This window comes from Rattus norvegicus, chromosome 13 (assembly GCF_036323735.1).
Source record: "Rattus norvegicus strain BN/NHsdMcwi chromosome 13, GRCr8, whole genome shotgun sequence".
In the NCBI taxonomy this organism is placed as follows: Eukaryota; Metazoa; Chordata; class Mammalia; order Rodentia; family Muridae; genus Rattus; species Rattus norvegicus.
This window is the reverse complement of record NC_086031.1, coordinates 76033090-76046754: the sequence shown is the minus strand read 5'-3', so window position 1 is coordinate 76046754 and position 13665 is coordinate 76033090. Positions and strand designations below refer to the sequence as shown.

General features: G+C 41.2%; 1 protein-coding gene across 6 annotated transcripts in view; it reads right to left on the bottom strand.

The window, feature by feature from the left end:
- Positions 1–13665, bottom strand: part of Slc9c2 (solute carrier family 9, member C2 (putative)) — a 73449-nt gene that overhangs the window by 10827 nt on the left and 48957 nt on the right. For all 6 annotated transcript variants that reach the window (XM_039091392.2, XM_039091388.2, NM_001402392.1 and 3 more), the window contains 4 exons: positions 13169–13317; positions 12293–12418; positions 11638–11736; positions 1366–1536 (listed from right to left, as the gene is read on the bottom strand). In XM_039091392.2, coding sequence (XP_038947320.1) covers positions 1366–1536; positions 11638–11736; positions 12293–12418; positions 13169–13317 — 545 coding nt within the window. The remainder of the gene's footprint in view (positions 1–1365; positions 1537–11637; positions 11737–12292; positions 12419–13168; positions 13318–13665) is intronic.

The following is a 13665-nucleotide window of genomic DNA, read 5'->3' as shown; positions in this document are numbered from 1 at the left end:
CTGAGATGAGGCCCCCAACACATATACAGCAGGGGACTGCTGGGTCTGGGTTCAGTCAGAGAAGATGCACCTAACCCTCAAGAGACTGAAGGCCCCAGGGAGTTTAGAGGTCTGGTGGGGTGGGTGGGGCTGAGGCATCCTCGTGGAGATGGGGGTGGGGACTTTGGGGGGAAAGTATGGGATGTAGAACAGTCGGAGGGTGAACTGGGAGGGGAATAAAATCTGGCATGTAAAAATGAGTAATAAATAAATAATTTTTAAAAAAGAATTGGCATTGTGGAAAGATTATATAGGAGGATAAAAATCTGCAGTCCCGTGAGAGCTATAAACTTTAAAACGTAGCCCCATGGAGACCGTAGAGATGGCTCGGCAGTTAAGAGCACTGGCTTTTCTCCAGAGGGCCCAGGTTTGGTTCTCGGTACCCATGTCAGGTGGTTCCTAGCTCCTAGGGATCTAATGCCTTTGGCCTCTCCTGGCATAAATACCTACATGTACACGTGCACCTACACATAATTAAAATTAAAAAAAACAATGCTGTTTCTAAAAATACCCAGATTATTTATCACTCAACAGTTATGTTGAAGTTTTGGTTCACACGCCTGAGATTCAGGAACTGAGCTCTCACTATAGTTAATCCAGGATGCTCCCTACTTAGAGCCCCTCTTTCCAGAGGCAAACTGCGTGTTCTCTGTCAGAATTCAAGCTAAATGAATTGTCATGGGTTCATTCAAACATGTGACTAAATACACACTTTCTCTCCCCTTCCAGAAACAACGTAGTATAGTTTGATGAAACTCCATTCCTTTCTGCTGCTCCACAATGCCCCTAAGATTCTGTGGTTTACTCTGTTCCTTCGATCAGCCTCAAAGACTGAGAACAATTCGTAGTAGGAACTTAAGCTCCCTTTTATTGGGATTGTCCACACCAAATGGGATTTCAGGTTACTTTTATGTTGAACAAATAACTTGTTACTTGGCAAGTGAAAAAAAAGAAAAACAAATAAAGGGAGTTTTAAAACAAGCGAGTATTTTTATAGAACACTGCTTTCAGAATGGTGACCATTTCAAACAGAATAGCCCCATAAACATTTTTCTAATCTTCATAACATCAAAGAACAAGCATCCTCTCTACTTAATAAGAAAACCAACACTCAAGGAGATTAAATAGCTCATCCACAGGCAGGATGCAGCAGAACTGGGCAGAGCCTCATATGTGAGACGTCAAACCTCTTCTCGAAGCTGTTCTATACTGCTAGCATCAGACGATCTGGTGACCAAATAGAATAGCAAAACCCAAACCCCAGAAAAGACACTGGCTTTCCTTAGTAAGGATTAACCAATAACCTGCAAGAGAGCTATTCCGTACCTGCAGCGTAGTTTCACAGATGGCCGTATATTCGATTTCACGCTTAAGCAAACAGCTCAGCTCGCCAAGTACATCCCCACTGGTACAGTACTCTGTATACATAGTCTTGGACTGTCTGTCAGTAGTCCTCGGGCTTGGGTCTATCCCAAAAGTGGCAGATGAGCTATGTAACTGTTGGGGGAGAAATTATGAAAAGGGGAAATAAAAATGTTAAGTCCTTTGAATACAGAAATAGCGTCCACTCTTTCATATGATGGTTCCAGAGGAAGTCAAAGATTCTTTAATGACACGTGTCTGGAAAGCATTGTCTTTCACAAAAGTCATGGTTTATTGCATTTCAACACCTCAAGGCAAAGGTTTTACTTATATAAAAAGTAAGACTCTTAGACTCAAAGATATTGCACTTACCTAACACGCTTGAGGCCATAAAGTTCAATCCTTAGCACTGAAAATCGAAATAACACAACAAAAGGGAAAAAAACTTCAAGATTCTTATGCGGATTAAATAAAAGGAACACACTGCCTTGCTTGACTGCTTTTATAAAAATTAAAACTAAGCTCTTTACACCCGCATTACATTTTTACATACTGCTGCCTGGAGGGTCCTAATCTAAGTAGCTGAAATCCAAAACTCTCCAAAATCCCAAACTTTCCAAGGGCTGAAATAACACATCTGGTAGAAAATTCCACACTTGACCTTACATGATGGGTCACAGTAGAATGTAGGCATAATAAAAATACTATATAAAATTGTCTTTGGGATACACACAAGGCATACAAGAAACAAAAACGGATTTGGTGTTTAGACTTGAACATTACTCCAAAGAGATATCATTATAGACCAAAATCCTCTTACAGGTACCAAATGGACACTCTGATGGGTTCTACTGCAACAGGGGATTAGAAATTGAAGTTTACATCCTAGTACTAAGGAGGGGCTGCCCACAGGATCCCTGGTGTCAGAAGACTCTCTTTGCAAGGAAAAAGCTACCCCCGTGTGCATACTTCATGGCTTTGCTTTAAGTTCTGTCATTTTTATGAGAAATGCCTAGACAGAGTGAGAATTTTCCTCTCCCCATTTATGGACAGAGCTGTAAATAAATTAATTTTCCCATTCTTTATGTTATGTTTTCTTCAAAGGCAGTGAAAGACACCAATACTGTGAAAGGAGAAAGAGAGACAGAGAGAGAAAGAGAAACAGAGAGATGCGTGCCTTTAATCCCAGCACTCAGGAAACAGAGGCTCAAGGCCAGCCTGGTCTACAGATCAAGTTCAGAACATCCAGGACTACACACAGAAACACTGTCTCAAGAAACAAAACAAACAAACAAGCAAATTCCTCAGGAACAGTTAGCTACAGATGAAATTCTGGAGTGCCATATCCAAAGGACTCAAAATATTATTCCTTCCTGGCCACTAGTTTTGTTCCCAGAACCTCTACCCACAGAAATCCTGACTCAGGATTGAAACGACAACTTCTCACTGAATCACCTGAGATGAGTCTCAACTGAGAAATTATCTAAATCAGCCCATCTGTGGACATGTGTGAGGGGTGATCTTGATTGTTTATTGACCAAGCCAGTATGAGCAGCACCATTCCCTAGGTTAAACCCTGAACTATGCAATAGTGAAAAAGCTAGTTGAACATAAGCAAGGAATGGTGTGCTTGTTCACTCTTTGCATCAGAGGTCCTGTGGGTGGCACATCTTCATTTCTAATTCCTAGGACTCCTCTTTTACTATACTAAATGTGTGTTGTAGAGGAATTTAAATCCAGCAACATGGTTGTTCTGATAAGAGACCATAACCAAAGGCCTTCTAGGTCTATGTGATCCAGCTGGAATACTGACTCACTCTGGATTACAGTATGATCTGGCTGGAATACAGACACACCTTTAGTACACACCTTAACCCTTAATAATAAAGGTAAATTTTGTTTGTAGAAGAAAGAAGTCATGTTTGAAATATGCTTCGAGGGGCAGACAAAATGACAAAGAGAAAGATTTGACAGAATGAGTCAGAGATAGAATACACCCAATTCTCAAAAAGAACAGAAGAGGAAAAGGAGGCTACTTAAGAGAAGAGCCCAGGGGGGTTGGGGATTTAGCTCAGTGGTAAAGTGCTTGCCTAGCAAGCGCAAGGCCCTGAGTTCGGTCCCCAGCTCCGGAAAAAAAAGAAAGAAAAGAAAAGAAAAGAAAAAAGAAAAAAAAAGAGAATAGCCCAGGAAAAAGAGGTAAGTTAAGAGAGCAGCACACGGCACGGAAGCTCCCGGAAAGGGCGGCGCAGATCTTCCTGGTTGCTGCCGCAGCGGAGAGCTCATAGGCAGGACCCCACGAGCAAACTTGAGCCTTGGGACCACAGGTAAGACCAACTTTTCTGCTGCAAGTGACCTGCCTGGTGAACTCAGGACACACAGAAGCAAAATTCCTCTAGGACTGGGCACTTTCGCTGTTTACCGGGAGTCCCAAACCGGCGGATCCCTGCCGCAGCAGCTCTCTGCTCCCAAACCCCGTGGGAGAGAGAGCTCACCACCTGGTCAGGTGGGCACTCCTGAGGCTGCAGAGCGGAAGAGACCACCAACACTGCTCACCCCTGCTCACATCCCTGGCCCAAGAGGAAACTGTATACGGCCTCTGGGTTTCCGTAGAGGAGGGCCCAGGAGCAGCAGGTCTGCTGCATCTGAGACACCACCAGAACCTGAAGGGACCTACCGGATAAACAGTTCTCTGCACCCAAATCCCATGGGAGGGAGAGCTAAACCTTCAGAGAGGCAGACATGCCTGGGAAACCAGAAGAGACTGCACTCTGCACACATCTCTGATGCCAGAGGAAAACACCAAATGCCATCTGGAACCCTGGTGCACGGAAGCTCCCGGAAAGGGCGGCGCAGATCTTCCTGGTTGCTGCCGCCTCGGAGAGCTCATAGGCAGCACCCCACGAGCAAACTTGAGCCTCGGAACCACAGGTAAGACCAACTTTTCTGCTGCAAGTGACCTGCCTGGTGAACTCAAGACACAGGCCCACAGGAACAGTTGAAGACCTGTAGAGAGGAAAAACTACACGCCCGAAAGCAGAACACTCTGTCCCCATAACTGGCTGAAAGAAACAGGAAAACAGATCTACAGCACTCCTGACACACAGGCTTATAGGACAGTCTAGCCACTGTCAGAAAGAGCAGAACAAAGTAACACTAGAGATAATCTGATGGCAAGAGGCAAGCGCAGGAATCCAAGCAACAGAAACCAAGACTACATGGCATCATCGGAGCCCAATTCTCCCACCAAAGCAAACACGGAATATCCAAACACACCAGAAAAGCAAGATCTAGTTTCAAAATCATATTTGATCATGACACTGGAGGACTTCAAGAAAGACGTGAAGAGCTCCCATAGAGAACAAGTAGAAGCCTACAGAGAGGAATCGCAAAAATCCCTGAAAGAATTCCAGGAAAACATAAATAAACAAGTAGAAGCCCATAGAGAGGAGTCACAAAAATCCCTGAAAGAATTCCAGGAAACACAATCAAACAGTTGAAGGAATTAAAAATGGAAATAGAAGCAGTCAAGAAAGAACACATGGAAACAACCCTGGATATAGAAAACCAAAAGAAGAGACAAAGAGCTGTAGATACGAGCTTCACCAACAGAATACAAGAGATGGAAGAGAGAACCTCAGGAGCAGAAGATTCCATAGAAATCATCGACTCAACTGTCAAAGATAATGTAAAGAGGAAAAAGCTACTGGTCCAAAACATACAAGAAATCCAGGACTCAATGAGAAGATCAAACCTAAGGATAATAGGTATAGAAGAGAGTGAAGACTCCCAGCTCAAAGGACCAGTAAATATCTTCAACAAAATCAAAGAAGAAAACTTCCCTAACCTAAAGAAAGAGATACCCATAAGCATACAAGAAGCCTACAGAACTGCAAATAATTTGGACCAGAAAAGAAACTCCTCCTGTCACATAATAGTCAAAACACCAAACGCACAAAATAAAGAAAGAATATTAAAAGCAGTAAGGGAAAAAGGTCAAGTAACATATAAAGGCAGACCTATCAGAATCACACCAGACTTTTCGCCAGAAACTATGAAAGCCAGAAGATCGTGGACAGATGTCATACAGACCCTAAGAGAACACAAATGCCAGCCCAGGTTACTGTATCCTGCAAAACTCTCAATTAACATAGATGGAGAAACTAAGATATTCCATGACAAAACCAAATTTACAGAATATCTTTCTACAAATCCAGCACTACAAAGGATAATAAATGTAAAGCCCAACATAAGGAGGCAAGCTATACCCTAGAAGAAGCAAGAAACTAATCGTCTTGGCAACAAAACAAAGAGAAGAAAAGCACACAAACATAACCTCATATCCAAATATGAATATAACAGGAAGCAATAATCACTATTCCTGAATATCTCTCAACATCAATGGCCTCAACTCCCCAATAAAAAGACATAGATTAACAAACTGGATATACAACAAGGACCCTGCATTCTGCTGCCTACAGGAAACACACCTCAGAGACAAAGACAAACACTACCTCAGCTTGAAAGGCTGGAAAACAACTTTCCAAGCAAATGGTCGGAAGAAGCAAGCTGGAGTAGCCATTCTAATATCAAATAAAATCAATTTTCAACTAAAATTCATCAAAAAAGATAAGGACACTTCTTATTCATCAAAGGAAAAATCCACCAAGATGAACTCTCAACCCTAAATATCTATGCCCCAAATTCAAGGGCACCTACATACGTAAAAGAAATCTTACTAAAGCTCAAAACACACATTGCACCTCACACAATAATAGTAGGAGATTTCAACACCCCACTCTCATCAATGGACAGATCATGGAAACAGAAATTAAACAGAGACGTAGACATAATAAGAGAAGTCATGAGCCAAGTGGACTTAACAGATATTTATAGAACATTCTATCCTAAAGCAAAAGGATATACCTTCTTCTCAGCTCCTCATGGTACTTTCTCCAAAATTGATCATATAATTGGTCAAAAAACGGGCCTCAACAGGTACAGAAAGATAGAAATAATCCCATGCGTGCTATCAGACCACCACGGCCTAAAACTGGTCTTCAATAACAATAAGGGAAGAATGCCCACATATACGTGGAAATTGAACAATGCTCTACTCAATGATAACCTGGTCAAGGAAGAAATAAAGAAAGAAATTAAAGACTTTTTAGAATTTAATGAAAATGAAGGTACAACATACCCAAACTTATGGGACACAATGAAAGCTGTGCTAAGAGGAAAACTCATAGCGCTGAGTGCCTGCAGAAAGAAACAGGAAAGAGCATATGTCAGCAGCTTGACAGCACACCTAAAAGCTCTAGAACAAAAAGAAGCAAACACACCCAGGAGGAGTAGAAGGCAGGAAATAATCAAACTCAGAGCTGAAATCAACCAAGTAGAAACAAAAAGGACCATAGAAAGAATCAACAGAACCAAAAGTTGGTTCTTTGAGAAAATCAACAAGATAGATAAACCCTTAGCCAGACTAATGAGAGGACACAGAGAGTGAATCCAAATTAACAAAATCAGAAATGAAAAGGGAGACATAACTACAGATTCAGAGGAAATTCAAAAAATCATCAGATCTTACTATAAAAGCCTATATTCAACAAAACTTGAAAATCTTCAGGAAATGGACAATTTCCTAGACAGATACCAGGTATCGAAGTTAAATCAGGAACAGATAAACCAGTTAAACAACCCCATAACTCCTAAGGAAATAGGAGCAGTCATTAAACGTCTCCCAACCAAAAAGAGCCCAGGTCCAGACGGGTTTAGTGCAGAATTCTATCAGACCTTCATAGAAGACCTCATACCAATATTATCCAAACTATTCCACAAAATTGAAACAGATGGAGCACTACCGAATTCCTTCTCTGAAGCCACAATTACTCTTATACCTAAACCACACAAAGACCCAACAAAGAAAGAGAACTTCAGACCAATTTCCCTTATGAATATCGACGCAAAAATACTCAATAAAATTCTGGCAAACCAAATCCAAGAGCACATCAAAACAATCATCCACCATGATCAAGTAGGCTTCATCCCAGGCATGCAGGGGTGGTTTAATATACAGAAAACCATCAACGTGATCCATTATATAAACAAACTGAAAGAACAAAACCACATGATCATTTCATTAGATGCTGAGAAAGCATTTGACAAAATTCAACACCCCTTCATGATAAAAGTCCTGGAAAGAATAGGAATTCAAGGCCCATACCTAAACATAGTAAAAGCCATATACAGCAAACCAGTTGCTAACATTAAACTAAATGGAGAGAAACTTGAAGCAATCCCACTAAAATCAGGGACTAGACAAGGCTGCCCACTCTCTCCCTACTTATTCAATATAGTTCTTGAAGTTCTAGCCAGAGCAATCAGACAACAAAAGGAGGTCAAGGGGATACAGATCGGAAAAGAAGAAGTCAAAATATCACTATTTGCAGATGATATGATAGTATATTTAAGTGATCCCAAAAGTTCCACCAGAGAACTACTAAAGCTGATAAACAACTTCAGCAAAGTGGCTGGGTATAAAATTAACTCAAATAAATCAGTAGCCTTCCTCTACACAAAAGAGAAACAGGCCGAGAAAAAAATTAGGGAAACGACACCCTTCATAATAGACCCAAATAATATAAAGTACCTTGGTGTGACTTTAACCAAGCAAGTAAAAGATCTGTACAATAAGAACTTCAAGACGCTGAAGAAAGAAATTGAAGAAAACCTCAGAAGATGGAAAGATCTCCCATGCTCATGGATTGGCAGGATTAATATAGTAAAAATGGCCATTTTAACAAAAGCCATCTTCAGATTCAATGCAATCCCCATCAAAATACCAATCCAATTCTTCAAAGAGTTAGACAGAACAATTTGCAAATTCATCTGGAATAACAAAAAACCCAGAATAGCTAAAACTATCCTCAACAATAAAAGGACTTCAGGGGAAATCACTATCCCTGAACTCAAGCAGTATTACAGAGCAATAGTGATAAAAACTGCATGGTATTGGTACAGAGACAGACAGATAGACCAATGGAACAGAATTGAAGACCCAGAAATGAACCCACACACCTATGGGCACTTGATTTTTGACAAAGGAGCCAAAACCATCCAATGGAAAAAGATAGCATTTTCAGCAAATGGTGCTGGTTCAACTGGAGGTCAACATGTAGAAGAATGCAGATCGATCCATGCTTATCACCCTGTACAAAGCTTAAGTCCAAGTGGATCAAGGACCTCCACATCAAACCAGATACACTCAAACTAATAGAAGGAAAACTAGGGAAGCATCTGGAACACATGGGCACTGGAAAAAATTTCCTGAACAAAACACCAATGGCTTATGCTCTAAGATCAAGAATCGACAAATGGGATCTCATAAAACTGCAAAGCTTCTGTAAGGCAAAGGACACTGTGGTTAGGACAAAATGACAACCAACAGATTGGAAAAAGATCTTTACCAATCCTACAACAGATAGAGGCCTTATATCCAAAATATACAAAGAACTCAAGAAGTTAGACCGCAGGGAGACAAATAAACCTATTAAAAAATGGGGTTCAGAGCTAAACAAACAATTCACAGCTGAGGAATGCCAAATGGCTGAGAAACACCTAAAGAAATGTTCAACATCTTTAGTCATAAGGGAAATGCAAATCAAAACAACCCTGAGATTTCACATCACACCTGTGAGAATGGCTAAGATCAAAAACCCAGGTGACAGCAGAGGCTGGCGAGGATGCGGAGAAAGAGGAACACTCCTCCGTTGTTGGTGGGGTTGCAGACTGGTACAACCATTCTGGAAATCAGTCTGGAGGTTCCTCAGAAAATTGGACATTGAACTGCCTGAGGATCCAGCTATACCTCTCTTGGGCATATACCCAAAAGATGCCCCAACATATAAAAAAGTCACATGCTCCACTATGTTCATCGCAGCCTTATTTATAATAGCCAGAAGCTGGAAAGAACCCAGATGCCCTTCAACAGAGGAATGGATACAGAAAATGTGGTACATCTACACAATGGAATATTACTCAGCTATCAAAAACAATGACTTTATGAAATTCATAGGCAAATGGTTGGAACTGGAAAATATCATCCTGAGTGAGGTAACCCAATCACAGAAAAACACACATGGTATGCACTCATTGATAAGTGGCTATTAGCTCAAATGCTTGAATTACCCTAGATGCCTAGAACAAATGAAACTCAAGACAGATGATCAAAATGTGAATGCTTCACTCCTTCTTTAAAAGGGGAATAAGAATACCCTTGGCAGGGAATAGAGAGGCAAAGATTAAAACAGACACAGAAGGAACACCCATTCAGAGCCTGCCCCACATGTGGCCCATACATATACAGCCATCCAATTAGACAAGATGGATGAAGCAAAGAAGTGCAGGCCAACAGGAGCCAGATGTAGATTGCTCCTGAGAGACACAGCCAGAATACAGCAAATACAGAGAGAGGTGAATGCCAGCAGCAAACCACTGAACTGAGAATAGGACCCCCGTTGAAGGAATCAGAGAAAGAACTGGAAGAGCTTGAAGGGGCTCAAGACCCCATATGTACAACAATGCCAACCAGAGTTTCCAGGGACTAAGCCACTACCTAAAGACTATACATGGACTGACCCTGGACTCTAACCTCATAGGTAGCAATGAATATCCTAGTAAGAGCACCAGTGGAAGGGGAAGCCCTGGGTCCTGCTAAGACTGAACCCCCAGTGAACTAGATTGTTGGGGGGAGGGCGGCAATGGGGGTAGGATGGGGAGGGGAACACCCATAAACAAGGGAGGGGGAGGGACTAGGGGGATGTTTGCCCGGAAACAGGGAAAGGGAATAACACTTGAAATGTATATAAGAAATACTCAAGTTAGTAAAAGAGAGAGAGAGAAAGAGAGAGAGAGAGAAAGAGAGAGAGAGAGAGAGAGAGAGAGAGAGAGAGAGAAGCACACACACACTTAGAGAAATGGGGAAGGGGAGGGAGAGGGAGAGGGAGAGAGAGAGAGAGAGAGAGAGAGAGAGAGAGAGAGAGATTGATTGGCAGTTTTAAAGAGATAGGACAGGACACTGGTGAAGACAGAACAAGCCAGAGAATGGGGAGGAGGCAGGAGAATAGAATATATTGTCAAAGTTTGTATGAGAGCAAGCAGAGCAATTCAGTGAGAAGCTGAGAGAAGCCAGGTTGAATCAGTCAGCTTGGAAAGGAGTTTGAGCTGCAAGAGCTGACTTGAACCAGCCAGACAGAGTTCAGAAAGAACTAGAAAGGGTCAGCTTATTTAGCAGTAAGTCTCTAAGACAACAATTACATTCCACTAACAAAGTTATATTTACAGTGTAAACATTTAACTTATTTTGGTTTTGTTCCCTCTCCTTTTATCCTTTCACTGGAAAATACTTTCCAAATGAGCCAAGATTTTTTTTTTCAGTTTTGTCAGTCCAGACCTAGAATGACCAGTGCTTATTCATGAGAGTAACAAAGTACACATCTCTTTACTCAATGAACAAAACTGTCTAGGATCAGATACTTGGTATTACATTGTCTTCACATTATATTCATCACGGTAGCTTATTTTCTCAATAGTGAAAGGTCTAAAATACTCATTTTAAAATTTGGAAGTCAAATATATTCTTTTCCCAATGACAAAGCTTTGTCACATTAGAGCATCAGTGGAATTAGGAATCGATCAGTGTATAGGCCAAGTTGACCACTGTAGTCAGCTGCTGAAATGCCGGTATAAAGAGACAGAGGGTTCTTGCCCCACACCACTACTAAATTCATAATCCCTTCCTCACTTCTCACTCCCCCCAACCCCGACCCTTTAAACAGAAACCTTGCATTGATCAGCTGCCAAGTTGTATTTTGATCTTCATCCAACTTGACCTTTGTGAGGGGCTCTGAGTTGTAGCCAAGACCTTTGAGTGAACTCTCATTTAGGTAAATGAGTGCAAATACTTATTGTTTCCCATGTTTGAACATCTTCAAACCACCAATCCCTCTACTTTATTGTGAAGAGAAGGTAACAACCCTGAGAGTGCTGGGTAACATGGGAACCACAGCCAAGTAGGAAGCGTGACACTCAGTTTCAGTTGTCACACTTCGCTCTACAGAAATGGTTTTATGTGGTGGGGACTCACAATTCCAAAACCTTCAGCTCCAAAGCCTTCCCCTACATTACAACTATATATTCAAAATGCATTGGAAAAATGCATAAGCCAGTTGTTCTTACACTCGCCATTCCTGAAATAATCAAGAAGATTCCTTGCGGCATTTCACCTTCTCTACAAATGATATCCCCGTAGTCAAAGTAGGTCAGTTTGGTTCTTTCCTGAATAAAAAATAAAAATAAAACAAAATAGGAGGAGAGAGTTCAACCTTGTCTAAACAGAAATAAGATTTAAAATTAAAAATACTTCTCAAGTCGCATAAACAGAGAAAACAGATTCTTGAGTTGTTAGTTATCCTTTATAGACATAACGCATCAACTTTGAGAAATAAAAGTACAAGCAAACATGCAACAACGTTGTTATCAGTACTTGCACAATAAATAATGTTATATATAATGTATATATATACATACATATATATATATATATATATATATATATATATATATATATATATATATATATGTATGTTTGGGGGATAAGTGAGCAAGTAAACAAATAAGAAAGTGTTTTGGCCCTCACTGGGGCTTGGGCTGGAAAAGCAACCTCAACTCTTCAGAACACTTGCTAACTTTTTAAGTCAGGTTTCTGATTTCGTCCACCCCAAAAGGCTAAATTTAACTAAATTTCTGTTTAGCTCTGTTTTTATTTAGTCATAGGTTGAGGCAGGGGAAAACGTTTACAACAAGCCTGAGCCAGCACAGAAGACGTTATTACCTTGAAGAACTCAATGAGAACGTCTTTATTTTCCATCCAGACGATGTTGGGAAGGTATTTGTCAGGGGTGGGAGGTGGGATCGCCATTGGAAAGTTATTCAAGGCTTTTATTTTTGTAAGAAGAACCTAAAAATGAACATTCAAAATTATGGCAATTGTTTCTGTGATAGAACATGGACGAGAAGCCAAAACCAAGGAAATCTAAATAAATTTCTGTTGCGACTCAGTTTCTCCCCTCAAGTGTATTATACTCCTTTTTGTCCCTATTGTCTTCTTCCTGTTTTCACTTATTAACTCAGATCAAACTTGCCATCTTTATAATTCAATTATGACATCTTATACACACACACACACACGCACACACACACACACACACACACACACACACAATTGGTCCCCTCCCTTTACTATGTAACTGTCTCTGTGGATGCCCCAGCCAGGGAACTAGGCAGTACGAACTCCACCAGTAGATAAAGAAGCAGAAAAATAAATAAATACATCTACGAGTCCAGAAAGCAAGCTAGAGGAGGATTTCACAGACACAATCCTGATAAGTAATCTGGAAAACTTTCTAGATCTTTCTTTAAGTCCCTTCTAGAGGCCTGACCACACACCCTGCGAATCCCTTCTTATTTAACTGCCAAGCTGACCTCCTCACTGAACTTCGCTGCAGCTTGTTTCTGTCATTTGCAGCCAGGTTGTTCTAACTGCTGGAGCATGCCAGGAAGCACTGGCTTTGATGGCCACGGGCATTAAAAAGGCTTCGGGGAGTTACACAGGTAGCACCTGTGGCTGCACATGTCCCTCAGCTTTTCTCGTTACGTCCTGGGGCATCTGAGCTGATGGAGCCAAACGAGATGGGAACTGTGTTATCACCTTGTTCATCTCGATGCCCTCATGCTTGTCAATGATGCCTCTTGACCAAAGAAAGGTGAGGTTTTTTAGGGCCTTGGCAATCACGTTGCGGATCGTCTGCTTTGTCTTCAGAGCAATGACAACGTCACGGCCTTCATGTTCAATGAGGCCTAAGAAAATTCAAACTTGATGAGCAACTTACACAATAGCCACAGTTATAACTCACATTGTACTAGGATATCCAAAGTACTTATAGAGTAGCCTTTGGTTGTAGCTTCACGCAGAGCCCATGAGGCTGGTAGGATGAATTTGCATCCCCATTATATGGATGAGAAAATCAAACACTAGCTTCCCCCACAGCTAACCCTCTCTGCCTTATCCCATGGCATCTCCGTCTACACCAAGACTCATTTCTCTAGAGTACGGTTTCGATGTCTCTGCCTCATCCTCTATATATTTTTTGTTGATTGGATGGCAAAAAGGCTTTCATTTGAAAGAGTATCAGGACTTTGGTGGAT